At 35.2% G+C, this 14,086-nt stretch overlaps 1 protein-coding gene across 1 annotated transcript in view; it reads left to right on the top strand.

Moving 5' to 3' along the window:
- Window positions 1–14,086, top strand: part of DPP6 (dipeptidyl peptidase like 6) — a 1,027,554-nt gene that overhangs the window by 748,514 nt on the left and 264,954 nt on the right. Inside the window, exon 7 of the mRNA XM_074195237.1 lies at window positions 3,630–3,711. Within this exon, the coding sequence (XP_074051338.1) occupies window positions 3,630–3,711 (82 nt within the window). The remainder of the gene's footprint in view (window positions 1–3,629; window positions 3,712–14,086) is intronic.

The following is a 14,086-nucleotide window of genomic DNA, read 5'->3' as shown; positions in this document are numbered from 1 at the left end:
GGTGAGGTTGAATTCACAAGACCATTGATATAGAACAGGAAAGAATTTTATGGATCAACTAGTTCAATCCTTTTATTTTTCAGATGAGGAAACTGCAGACATGAGAGATTAAGTGAATTGTCCAGGGTCACCCATGGACTCACCTTTGGAAGCAGGATTAGAACTCAGCTCTTCTCTCTATATAGTCAGTGTTCCATTCCATCTCTCTTTTCTAAGGGGTAGCTAAGTGGTGCAGTGGATAGAGCACCAGTCCTGGAGTCAGGAGGACCTGAGTTCAAATTTGAGTTCAGACACTTAATAATGAACCTAGCTATGTGACCTTGGTTAAATCACTTAATCCTTGAAAAAGCTATCTCTCTTTTCCAACCACTCCCAAACCTCTCCTTTTCACTAATGTGAATACTGTATTGAGGTCAAGAATTGTTTGTGGTTGTCCATACATTCTTTACACACAATAGGTTCTTAATACATGTGTCTTAAATTGTCTATGCTGATATAATTTTAGGACTAAAAGAGACTTTACAGACCATTTATTCTAACAGTTTCCTTTTTACAGGTAAGGTAACTAAGTCATGAAAGGAGGCAAAGACATGTTCCATATTACTAGTTAGTAGGTGGCAGAATCATTTTCTTTGCCTCTATAATCAGTATTCTTTTCACTGAATCATGTGGGTGAGATAAATGTAGTCTATGAGCTCCATGAGAGGAAGCACTGACCCACTTTTATGTTTTTACCTGCAAAGTCTGGGATTTGCTATTGTTCAACCATTTCTAGTTGTGTTCAACTGTTTGTGACCCCATTGGGAGTTTTCTTAGCAAAGATACTGGAGAGTTTTGCCATTTCCTTCTCCAGTTAATTTTACAGATGAGGACACTGAGGTAAACAGAATAAAGTAACTTGCTCAGGATCACACAGCTAGTAAGTGTCTCAGACTGGATTTGAACTCAAGAAGATTAGTTCCCTGACTCCAAGTCTGATACTCTATTCTCGGCATTCCCCAAACTGTCTTCAGAGATAGTATTAGTTTCATGAAAGCATATTGATTGATTCTTGAGATCTTGAGAGACATCCCTCAACTTACACAGCAGTTATGAATCCTGTTTTCCAGTTTATTTCCCTTTCCACAATTTTACATTTGACCATTACACACTCTTTTTAATGAAACTTTTCACCTCTAGCACCACGCATTTGATTTTATCATATTATTTTGTTTTACCATTCTTCTCTCCTTAATTTATTACATGGTTACCAGTGCAACACATAGAAAGACCAGGATTTTCATCTCCTCAGTATCTTTCACCTGGACTATCACATTTCTCATGTCCTGCTCCTAAATTAATCTATTCTACTCCTGCCCTGCCCCCCCAAAATGGATTAAATTATAACAGCTTTTTTGTACATTTTAAAAATCCATGTCTCTAAGCCTTCTCCTAAATTACAAATAGTACCTAGAATACCCTTCCCAGCTCAGTGCTCCTAAAATGGAATTAATTACCTTTAACTAATAATGGGAGAATGTTAGTGAGTTCTTTCCAATTGGCATCTCCCAGAACTCAACCTAAAATCCCTAATAAATGTATATGTTCATTCTGTGGAATATTATACTCAGTCTTATCTCTTGGCAAGTCATGTCATATCAAAAAATATTTTTAAAGGTATATTGATTTTTTTGTTTTAACATTATAAACATTTGCTTCTACTTTTGAGAGGTCTCTTGTAATAGAATAAACAGTTAAAGTAAAACTAATTATGAGAGACCTCATCTAAAAATGTATGTAATATTTCATATTTGGAGTATCTGTTTTATTTTAAAGAATAATTAAAAGAAATCTTTGTTCTTTCCTTTCTATTCCCAACTTATTTTTTATGAAAGAAAATAAAAACAAACTTCTTATAAAAACATTCATAGTCATGCAATATAAATTTTCTCAGTAGCAATATACAAAAAGATACGTTTCATTCTGTACTCTAAATAAATCACTTCTCTAAAAAATAGCTCATTTCATTATCAATCCTCTGGAATTGTGAGCAGTCATTACATTAATCATAGTTCTTATACCGTTCAAAGTCATTTGTATTTATGATGTCATTGACATTGTATACTTTTCAGAAAACATTTTTTAAGTAGCTACTATGTGTTCAGTACTGTTCAAAGTCACTAGGGTTACAAAGAAAGGCAGGATCTAGACAACGATATGATATTTATTGTAGAGGAGAATCAGGCACACTTTGGGATAACAACTATTTTTCTCAGTAAGTTTTATGTCACCCAAGCTGTGGATAGACAGGACCCTTACATATAGAAAAGAAAATATGGTTGTCCTCATCTCATAGTTTTAAAAATGTGATCTATTCAGACTGCATGACCATTGGAAAGAAACTGTTGCCATTTATGTGGCTGGAGAATGAAGAATATCTTTTTCTAGAAATCGGGATGCCTCTGAGTGAATTATGGGAATTGAAGGAACTACACTAATTCCATCTTTTGACTCAATTCTGAAGGTAGTTCAGTTCCCTTCATATTCATTTATAGATCTAGTCCAATGTCTATCTTGGAAGAAATGAGAAAACTTTATTGCACTATTTGAACCTAGCCCTCCATGGTTAGGAAGCTGTATCTCTTAACTAAGGACCTAAATTATACCAGAAATCCAGTCAGATCCAAAGTTTAATGCAAAGATTTTTCTCACAATTATACATCTCAAGTAATTCATATGTCTCACTTGAAAACTGGCCCTCTACTGATTAATTGTTTACTATTTCTTTGTACCTTTATTTGAATACAAATACTTGGGGTTGGGGGAGGCAGATAGAATACCTCTTTCTAATTTTAGGGAATTGTACCTTTTCACTCATCTCCTCCCAATTTGGAAAGCCCCTAATTATTCCTTGATTTCCTAATTTTGTATCCCAGTTTATATGCTGTTTTCTTTTAATACATCAAAATCTGTCTCCCCCTGAGTTCAATGCCAAAGCTGAGAAGACCTCATCCTGATTCAGTATACTATTATAGGTAGGCTTTGCCTAATAAATGAATATGCTCAGAAGTTCAAACCTTTGTTTTCTCAGTCATTTCATCTTTCACCCACCACATTTCCATGTTGGATGGCATAAACATATGCAACAAAGCCCCCATTAGTTCTGGATTGTGGATTTCGAATTGAAAAAGACTTAACAAGTCTATTAATAAGGAAGTTAAATTGACCTTTCTTTGCGTTTAGTAGTATTTGCTTGGAATGTCAAAGACAGGGATGGAGGTATTGGGAACTTAGGGCTGTTGTTATATTCTTCAATTTTTAATCTTGACTGTTCCAGAGAGTTTAAAAATTGATCAGTGTGCTATTCTTGCTTGCTTTCTATTTTCTTTTGATGAATATTTACCATTTTGGCTAGGCAGTGATGGACTACTTTTAGTTTTATTTTGGTTTGGGGTTTTCTTTGGTACAATTTACACATGCAAGAAATTGTTATGGAGATTGAATGAGATATTCTGTGTACTAATCAGCCAGAATTCTTCATAATTGGTAAACAAGAAAGAGAAAGGACTCAAGATACTGGCTAAAAAATGAAGTCAAAACATGTAAAAATCCCTTGAGTCCCACTGATTTTCTCCACGTGTTTTTTTCAGAGATCCGCAAAGCTTGGATCCTCCAGAAGTCAGCAATGCAAAGCTCCAGTATGCAGGGTGGGGTCCTAAAGGTCAACAGTTGGTAAGCAAAAAAATCAAGTAAAATGATATTTTGATTTGCTTTATATTTATGTCAGAGTTAGGGAAGGATTTAATAACAGATTTGAAGTTTCTCTCCAGTTTCAAGAAAAAAGCATTTTGTGTTGCAACTCACTTTATACAATCAGTTTATTAAATCACCAATAAGTAATTTTAATTAAATCATATTTTAAGCAGGATTGACAACCTTGGTAACAAGAAGACTTGGGTTCAAATCCTGCTTCTGACGGAGCTTTATGACTAAGCAGGCCTCTCTCAGTGCCCCAAGACAATTCTGTTCAACAATAAATATAGGTACACAGCTGATCTGTATTGGTGTAAAGAAATTTCATGCTAGAAGTTCCCTACATAAACAAAAATCACAAATTTGAACCCTTCATACCCCTAACCTTCAAATTAAATGTATGCACATATTTGACTATTTATAAAAACCTTATAAGGACTTCTAAAATGAAACAAGTTATTTTGTAATATAAGTAATCATTCTGTGATCTTCACCCCCCCCCTTATATAAGACTTCTTAAAGAAGGACTCACTAGTAATAATAGCTGTAACTTTTTAAGTCATGATTAAATATCAATTCCAGTAAGTGACCTACAGTGAAAAAAGGTAAGTAAACAGGATCTTAGGTTAGATTTGGTTGGCTTGCAGGATCTTCCTCTTTCATTCTATAACTCCGTCTTAAGAAATATTACTGAATCTGCAAAACTAAGAGCCTGATGAATAGATGGCAACAATTCTGTAACATCTTCCACCTTTTGATGATTCTATACCTTTAAAATTGATTGAATAAATTGAATTTTCAAACTTTCTTTTTCTCAAATAGAACTAAATTGATCATTTCTGAAAGGCTTACCAGTGGGAAGATGTTGATAAACTATCAAGTATCTTTGGGAATTAAATTATCATATTTACTATTATCCCCTTTCTTCTAGGATTAGATGATTCACATATTCTAAAGTCATTTCAGAAGAGTGGGGGGGGTAAGCCAAAAAGTCATTTTACCTCTTTTTTTTTTTTATTTTAACCATCCTACAAACTTGGGGCTCAGAGATAAGTATTTGGAAATTGAAACAGTCACATCATATCCTAAAAAAAGCACTGGGTGATAGTCTAATTCTGGAGAGAGATTGATTGAATCAGAAATATTCATCCATCAATACAGCTATACCAGGCTAAAATGAATCAATCCCTCTAAGACTCTTTTCCTCATGCAAATAATTATACTTTAATAGAAGACTCTTGAAAACCTAAAAATCCTTTAAGGTTCAAGGGAATTAATAACTAAATGTTGAATTTACTGAATCCTAATACAGGAAGGATGTCTGGGGAAAGAACAGCTTCCCTCAGATCAATCTTTACTCTTTCAATCCATATCTTTATCTTGTCCAGTGTCTGACACATAATCAGTGATTAATAAGTACTTAGTTACTGTGTTTCATACATGTTTATTGACTGAAAGACATCCTCCAGTTCTTCTGTCCCCATGTATCCTGTGACCTGTTATATCATTGCACTGGACTGCTTTATGTAGAAGAATGAAATATAGCTTAATGATTAACTTCCCTTTGACAATAACAAAAGAAGGATAGGTATAAGGTCTGGACCTGCAATTTCATTGCTCTAAGCATTCCATCCATCAGTATAAAGTAGCATCTTCTCTGTAACTCAGAATCTGAGAGAGTTACCTAGAACACTGAGTGGTTAGGCTACTTGGCCAAGGGTCACACAGCCTAGACTTGTCAGGAAAATAACTTAAATGTAGATCTTTACTTTGGGGTCAGCTCTCTCTCCTCCATGTCACTCACTGTGCCTTATAATGAAATTTGTCTCTATTGTCCTCTTCTGTGACATCAAAAGAATAATGACTTTAAGAATATTTATTTAGTCTCTGTGTTTGCACAGTGCCATCTTTTGTCACTGTAGCTTGTTGTTTTCAACTCTTTGTGACTCTGTTTGGGGTTTCTTGGCAGAGCTACTAGAGAGGTTTGCCATTTCCCTCTCTAGTTCATTTTACAGATCAGGAACTTAGGCAAACAGGATGAAATGGCTTGTCCAGGGTCACAGAGTTTGGTGTCTGAGGCCAGTTTGGAAATTAGAAAGGTACAAGGGAAATGATGGAAAAAAATGTAAAAATAGGTAGCCTACTTCTACCAGATCTCAAACTATACTTTAAAGTGACAGTAATCAAAACTGCCTGGTGCTGGTTAAGAAACAGAGTAATGGATTAGGATAAGTTCAAAAGAAGTCATAGTAAATGACTACAGCAACCTACTATTTGACAAACCCAAAGACATCAGCCTCTGGGATAAAAATTCACTATTTGACAAAAGTTGTTGGGAAAACTGGAAAATAGTATGGGAAAAACTAGGCATATCTTACACCTTACACTAGAATAAGATCAAAATGAGTATAGGATTTATATACCTGTAATCATAAAGAGTGATACCATAGATAAATTAATAGACCCCCAAAATACTCTATCAAGTCTATAGAAAAGGGATAAATTTATGACCAAACAAGAATTGGAGCACATTATAAACTAAAAAATGAATGATATTGACTATATTAAATTAAAAACTTTTTGTACTAATAAAATCAATGCTACCAAAATTAAAAGGAAAGCAGAAAGCTGGAAAACAATCTTCACAACAGGGGTTCTGATAAAGGTCTCATTTCTAAAATATAGAGAACTGCATCAAATTTATAAGGTCACAAGTCATTTCCCAATCGATAAATGATCAAAGGGTATGAACAGTTTTCAAATGAAGAAAGTAAAGCTATATATAATCATGTGAAAAAACACTCCAAATCATTATTGATTAGAGAAATGCAAATTAAAACAACAATGAAGTATCATCTTACACCTATTCAATTGGCCAAGATAAGAAAAAGGGAAAATGATCAGTGTTGGAGAGGTTGTGGGAGGATTGGGATATTGATGATTGCTGGTAGAGTTGTGAATGGATCCAACCATTCTGGAGAGGAATATGAAATTATGCCCAAAGAGCAATAAAACTGATCATACCCTTTGACCTAGCAACTCCAATTCTATGGCTATATCCACAAGAAATCATAAAAAAAATGGGAACAGTCCCACATGTTCCAAAATACTCATGGCAACTCTTTTTGTAGTGGCAAAGAATTGTACATTGAGGGAATGCCCATCAATGGGGGAATGGCTAAACAAGTTATGGTATATGAATACTATGGAATACTATTGTTCTACAAGAAACCATAAATGGTCAGCCTCTGGAGAAGCATGGAATGACTTACGGGATCTGATGCTGAGCAAAGGGAGTAGAGCCAAGAGAATAATTTACACATCAACAACAACTTATGAGATGAACAACCTTGATGGCAGGAGCTCCTCTCAGCAGTCCAGAGAATTAGAACAACTATATTTGACTGTCTATGGACTATATTATCCACATCCAGAGGAAGAAAAACAAAACAAAACACTCAAAAAAAAAACCCTTCCAAACCTGATGAACACTTTATAAAAATTATATCTTTCCCTTAATTCTAATTCCCCATACTGATAATTATTTATTTGTAAACATGTTTATCAAAATATGCATATACAATCCTAACCTGACTGCCAATGAGAAGGGGAGGCAGGAAAATAAATAAATAAATTTAAAAAAAAGAAAAAAGGAAATAAGAAAGGTGAGTCTTCCTGACTCCAGACCTAGCTCTTTGTCTACTATGCCATTTAACTGTCACCATCATTAACATTGTACTAACTCATAACTACTAACACATAAAAATGCACATAATTCCTGACTTTTAAAATATGAACATTTAATGAAAAAATAATGCTGAGATAGATAGTCTTTTAGGAAAGTATCCCAAATGCAAAGGGAGAAGAACAAAAAGGTAGGAATTATTAGTTTTACTTTTTTGATGACTTTTATAATTCTATTTCTGTATTTCATTAAATTTTTAGAAATGGAACACAAGTTGGGGGGGGATTAATTACCGAGAAATTCATAGAAATGAGTGAATTGGGAAATATGGAATATAGGGCACAGAACAAGAAGAAATATAGGAATAAATAACACTGAGTAGACACATTTGTCTGATGAGGGCTTGGAGGGAGCCCAATTAAAGTCAACTAATTTACTTATGAAGAAGTGAGAGTTCCCTGTGTTTTGTCCTGACAGACACTTTAAGACTGGGGAAGGGACAGTTTGTTCAAAAGAAATAGCAGATGTGATTATCAGAGTTGAGACTCAGCCCAGGGAATATGCAAAAGTCAATGGGAGAGGTAAAGATTGAACCAATGTGACTGACCTCTACAGTCCCCAAATCAAAACTGGAAATCTATTATGTGTATGATTCAAGGACTGGGCAGGAAAAATATTGTTTATGTTCTTAGACAGCTTTTCAAAATCTAAGGGAAATGATTGTAGTCAACATTAGGAAAATAACACAGAGGGAAGATCTTGCCCAGAAAAAATGATGATTGACTTCAGGCAATGGAATGACAGACCAGTAGGCATACCAGCAGACTCACCATACCTTCCTACTCAGCTCCAAGTTACCTGGTCTCCTCTTCTTTTATGAATCAGACTACCTTCTAGCAGATGAGAGGATCACAGCTATAACAATCACTATGAAGTGTCCAGGAACCAAAGGTCTTCTAACAAATGAATCTCATATTATCTGCTGAATTTTCACCCCAGATTCATAAAACTAATAAGAATTTCAAAGAACTTGATTTGCTCATAGTTGCCAGCGAATATATTTAAGGTCATTATGTAGTAGAGACCTAACGTGGGTTAACATCATCCCTCATTGTTTTAAGGCCAATCCTGAGCAAAACTGGCTAAGTTTGTCTTTGTATCCTCTAATTAGTCCTTTTAAAAATGCCTTTTCCATTTCTTCTCTGCTACCATCTCTCTCCTGTATGCCTATGAGCAAGTTGCTTTGACTCCCTAGACTTCATTTTCCTCATCTATAAAATGGGAATAAGGATACAGGTTCACATCTTTCCTCTGATACTTACTACCTATGCAACCATAAACAAATCATTTCATTTCTCTGGGCCCCAATTTCCTCATCTTTAAAATGAGGATGGGGTAATTCTTGACCCATGAGCCTTATAAGATGACCTACCTCCCTACCTCACAGGGCTGTTGTTAAGTTCTTTCTCTTTCTCAAATTACTATAGCAATTCAAGTTATTATTGCACTTTGGGAGAAGGGATAAATTTCTGAGCTGAAGTTTTTACCTCTTTAATAACTATAGAAGCTAAATTGGATCAAGATAGTGATTTCTAGGGGAGAATTTTATTGCTCTTGGCTTTTGTTGTGTTGTTTTAGTTTAAAAATGAAAGCAGTGCCCAAACAATGTGATATATTTCTTTCAAGATAAAAGAAAACTTTAAAAAATAGAATTGACTTAAAACAGCGCAGGTGGCCAAGAGTGTCAAAATAGAAATGGTTTTACTTGGTCTTATAATCATTTCTGTGCTGAAGCATGAAGTATTTGAAGGTGTAAAGTTTTTTTTTATTATAAAAAGATAGCATATGTGAAGTAATTTAATTTTATTTTTCAAAAATGCAATTCTTCGAGAGAAATTCAGGTTGTCAACTGCTCTGTTCACACTGGTTCTAGGAATGCAAAGATTGATTCTTTGGATTTATGCTATTGAGGTTTAATAATCTTCAGTAATTAAAATAGTTTTTTAAGTGTGGGAGTAGTATTTTTTCCTGTTGTGTGGGGAGTAGGGTGCCAGTATTGACTATGCCATTCATTCCTAGGACTTTTGGGGTTCCTTTCAGGGGGTAACAAGTGGATTCTTCATATCTTCTCCTTTCCCTTAATTCTAAGATCTGGGTAGTTTCAAGTGTCCAGACATCCCCCCCCCCCATCAAAACATGGGTTTTGGTTTTGGTTTTTGCAAGGCAATAGGGCTAAGTGACTTGCCAAAAGTCATACAACTAAGTATTAAGTGCCTGAAACAGGATTTGAACTCAGGTCCTCCTGTTTCCATGGTGGGTACTCTATTCATTGTGTCACCTAGCTGCCCCCCAAACTTGGATTTAAGGGAGTCTCCAAAAGTATTTAAATTATCTCTCCTTGGTTTATCAAGTCCAATTGTTCTTTTACATTAAATATCATATATTTTCTCTTAAAAAACTTCTGATTTTATTCTAGTTTTTCTTATCTCAATTTGTCAATGATTTGTTTGATATATTCTAGTTTACTGAGAAACTATGAATGACTTAGCTAATTTCAGCAATACATTGATCCAAGACAATCCAAAGGACTAGTGATAAACCATATTATCTACCTTCAGAGAAAGAACTGGTTGCAAACAGACTAAAGCATGCTATTTTTTTTTCATTTTATTTCTTTCATTCTTTTTCTTTTACTTGAGTTTTCATATGGAAATGTTTTACATAATTGCACATGTATAACCTATATCTGATTACTTACCATCTCAGGGAGGAGGGAAGGAAGGGAAGGATAGAATTTGGAGCTCGAAATTTGGAAAAAAAAAGTTAATTGTTTTAATATATATATACATATATATATTAAAAAATATTTCCATTGACCAATGATCTGATTTATGTAACACTTCATCAATTTAAACCCTTAAACCATTCCCTTCAATCTCTGGTTCTTGTTGACCATGACCTCTTATAAATCCTTGATGGAATATCTACCTAGAGATCAAGATATTGTTCTTTGTTTTTCTCTTCCCTTTCTCAGTCAAATTCAAAAACAAAACAAAACAAAACAAAAACCCACAGAACTATCTCTGCATCTTGTTTAGGCATCTATGTTGCACGATAGAAAAAATCCTCTGAAGTTTCATAACACTAATGTCTCCTGGTCTTCTTTTTTACCTATTTCTTTCTATCTTTGGACTTCTGCTTTTTCTCTTTTTCTGGATAGTCATTCATATCAGGTCCCCAACTGTTGGTGTTCTCCAAGGCTTTCTTAGAACCTCTCCTCTGTCCTCTATATATACTCTCCCTCTTGGTGATCTCATCAATTCCCATGAGTTTAATTATCATCACTAAAGAGATTACTCCCCGATCTATATATCCATCCATCTTCCAGTCCCTGAGCTTCACTAATTGTCTATTGGATACTTCAAACTGGATGTATTGAAGAAAACTCAAACTCAGTCTTTCTGAAAATGAATTCATTATCCACCTCTACTCCCCAGAAAATCTCCTCTATTCCAAACTGCTGCCCCAAGGAAATCTTCCTTCAAGAACACTGCTCAGGGGCAGCTAGGTAGCGCAGTGGATAGAGCACTAGCCCTGGAGTCAGGAGTACCTGAGTTCAAATCCGGCCTCAGACACTTAATAATTACCTAGCTGTGTGGCCTTGGGCAAGACACTTAACCCCATTGCCTTGAAAAATCTTAAAAAAAAAAAAAAAGACATTGCTCAGGTACCATTTTCAACATGAAGTCTTTCCTGATCTCCCCTACTACTGGCACCCTCCCTCCTCCTTCTTATAAATTGTTAACTATTAATAATTGATTGATGCCTGTTGGGAACAGCCATTCTTCCAAAGGCATATAAGCAGTAAGAAGTCACCAAGATTTATCTCTGATTTATGAGAGGCAACCAAATGACCATACTTTTATTAATTATTCACTAATTATAATTAATAAGATGATTAATTACCATGAAATTATCTCTTGAACTTTTTATATGTCTCAGTTGGATGTAATCTAAAAATATTTTGATATAAAAAGAAGGCATCAATCTCACTTATTTTTATTGATATTTTATTTTTCCAAATATGTTAGAAAAGTTTTTCAACATTCATCCACATGTATATGTATAAATATAATATATATATATATAATTTTTTATATAAGGCAAAGGGGGTTAAGTGTGACTTGCCTAAGGTCACACAGTTAGGCACTTATTAAGTGTCTGAGGTCGGATTTGAACTCAAGTCCTCCTGACTCCAGGGCTGGTCCTCTATCCACTGTGTCACCTAATTGCCCTATATTTTTAAGTTATATAATTTCCTTCCTCCCTCCCTTCCCAACCCCCTCCCCTCAGCAGTGAACCTTCAAATGAATATTGTACATAAACATTTGTGTTAAACATGTTTACATTCCACAGTATAAGGAATTAGGATGGAAAAAAGTACATAAGAGAAATTTTTTTAAAAAGTGAATGTAGTACACTTAATAGGGTATAGAAATCTATCTTACCCTAAAGAAAAATGAGAAAAGAAGGATGGAATAAGGGGGAATGGGGAGAAGGAAGCGGGGGAATAGGTGATAGAAGAGAGGGAAGATTGTGGGAGAGGGTATTCAGATTCAACACACTTTTAGGCAGGGCCAGGATGAAAGGAGAGAGAGAATAGAATAAATGAGAGTGGGGAGAAATAGAGTGGAGGTACAGCTAGTAATAGCAACTGTGGGAAAAATATTGAAGCAACTTCTCTGGTGGATTTGTGATAAAGAAAGCAACTCACCCCAGAGACAGAACCATTGAGATCAGAACATAGACTGAAGTACATTTTTTTCTCTCTCTCTCACTATTCTTGAGGTTTCTCATCTTCTTGTGGGGGAAGGGGTTTATGTTTACTCTTTTATAATAAAATTATTGTAATAATATAAAATAAATAAACCAAAATCATATTTGAAAAATAAAGTAGATGTAGTGATCATCAGATTCTGGAGTTTTTTTGGTTTTGTTTTGTTTTTCTTCCTCTGGATGGGGATAGCATTGTCCAGAATCATAATAGGGTTGTCCTTGCTCTCTGAATGGTTGAGAGGAGGTGCATGCGTCAAGGTTGATCAACTCACAATGTTGTTGTTAATGTGTAGAATATACTCTTGGTTCTGCTCCCTTCACTCAGCATCAAATCCTATAAGTCATTCTTTGTTTCTCTAGAGTCTGATCATTTATGGTTTCTTATAGAACAATAGTATATTATTCATGTACCATAACTTATTCAATCATTCCCCAATTGATGGGTATCCCCTCATTTTCCAATTCTTGGCCACCACAAAAAGAGCTACTAGAAATATTTTGGAACATGTGGGACTTTTCCCATTTTTTATGATTTCTCATGGATATAGGCCTAGTATAGGAATTGTTAGGTCAAAGAGTATGATCAGTTTTATTGCTTTTTTGGACATAGTTCCAAATTGCTCTCCAGAATGGTTGGATCAGTTCACAACTCATCACAACTCATTTTTTAAAACTCAACAACTTTTATTATTTTAGTTATTGGATCAGTTGTAGCTTCCTTTAAGAGCGGCAAGTTTGTTTTACTCTTACAACAACATCTTAAGATTGTTTGGTCTTGACATCTGTCTTTTCTTCACTTGTCCTGTCCCTTCCAGTTTCTTCTCTCTGGGTCTTTGACTCCTCACAATTAGAAGTTGTCATTTCCAATATTTTAATAGCAATAGGACTCTGGCTAGCTCCCCACAATTCTTGCTTAGGTTCCTAGCTACAGTAGATTCTAGCTAAGATAGTTGCAGGAACCTTGAGGGCTAAGTTTAGTTGTTCATGTTGTTGCTTTTTTCCCCTAAGGAACACTTTTCAATCTGAGATCACAACAACATGATGTCACCTGGAACTAACACAACCTGACAAGCACAACTTCCCTAATTAGCTGTCCCTTGCTCACCCGAAGTCATAGCTGTCAGATCAATTCAAGTCCAGACAGAAGGGCTGAACTGATAGCCTAGAGTCCAGACTACTGTATCTGGGTCTAACTTGATCATCTGTTATCATTCCTCTCCTGAACTTTTGGTTAGACTGGATACAGCAAAGGGATTTTTGTTTCAAGTATCACAGCCTTCCTTCTGCATCAGTGACTTTCACACTCTTGTTATTGGATATTATCTCTTGAAGGGATGTTCAAACCAGTCAGGTAGCACAGTAGCCTGAAGGGAATTATTTTAGTTTGGCTTGGACTTTATGTTAAGAGTTTCAGATATTGGCTCTCTATACTGAATGGAACAATCTTACTAAAAATGATTTTGAAATCCACCCTCCCCACCCTAACTCCCCCCCCACACACACACACTCCCCCTCATCTTACCAGTGAATTGGCAGAAGTTCTTCCCTCAGGATTTTTGTAAAACGTAAAGAACATTTATTTATTTGGTTGCTAGATTTCCAGTTTTGCATCTCCCCCTCTGGTTAGCAGTTATATATATGAGTTGCCTGTTTCTGACATCAAAGGTACTATTTAATCCTACTTCTTTGGAGTCAATTTTCTGGTTCAGAAAAGTCTCAAATGAGTGGAAATAGTGATAGACTTGAAGTCAAAAGACCTAGATTTGAATCTTGACCCTGACACTTATCAGCTGTCAGTGTAGTTACCCTGAGCTGCAATTTCCTCATCTTGTA

Source organism: Macrotis lagotis, chromosome 7, assembly GCF_037893015.1.
Source record: "Macrotis lagotis isolate mMagLag1 chromosome 7, bilby.v1.9.chrom.fasta, whole genome shotgun sequence".
NCBI lineage: Eukaryota > Metazoa > Chordata > Mammalia > Peramelemorphia > Peramelidae > Macrotis > Macrotis lagotis.
This window is presented reverse-complemented; position numbering and strand designations above follow the sequence as displayed.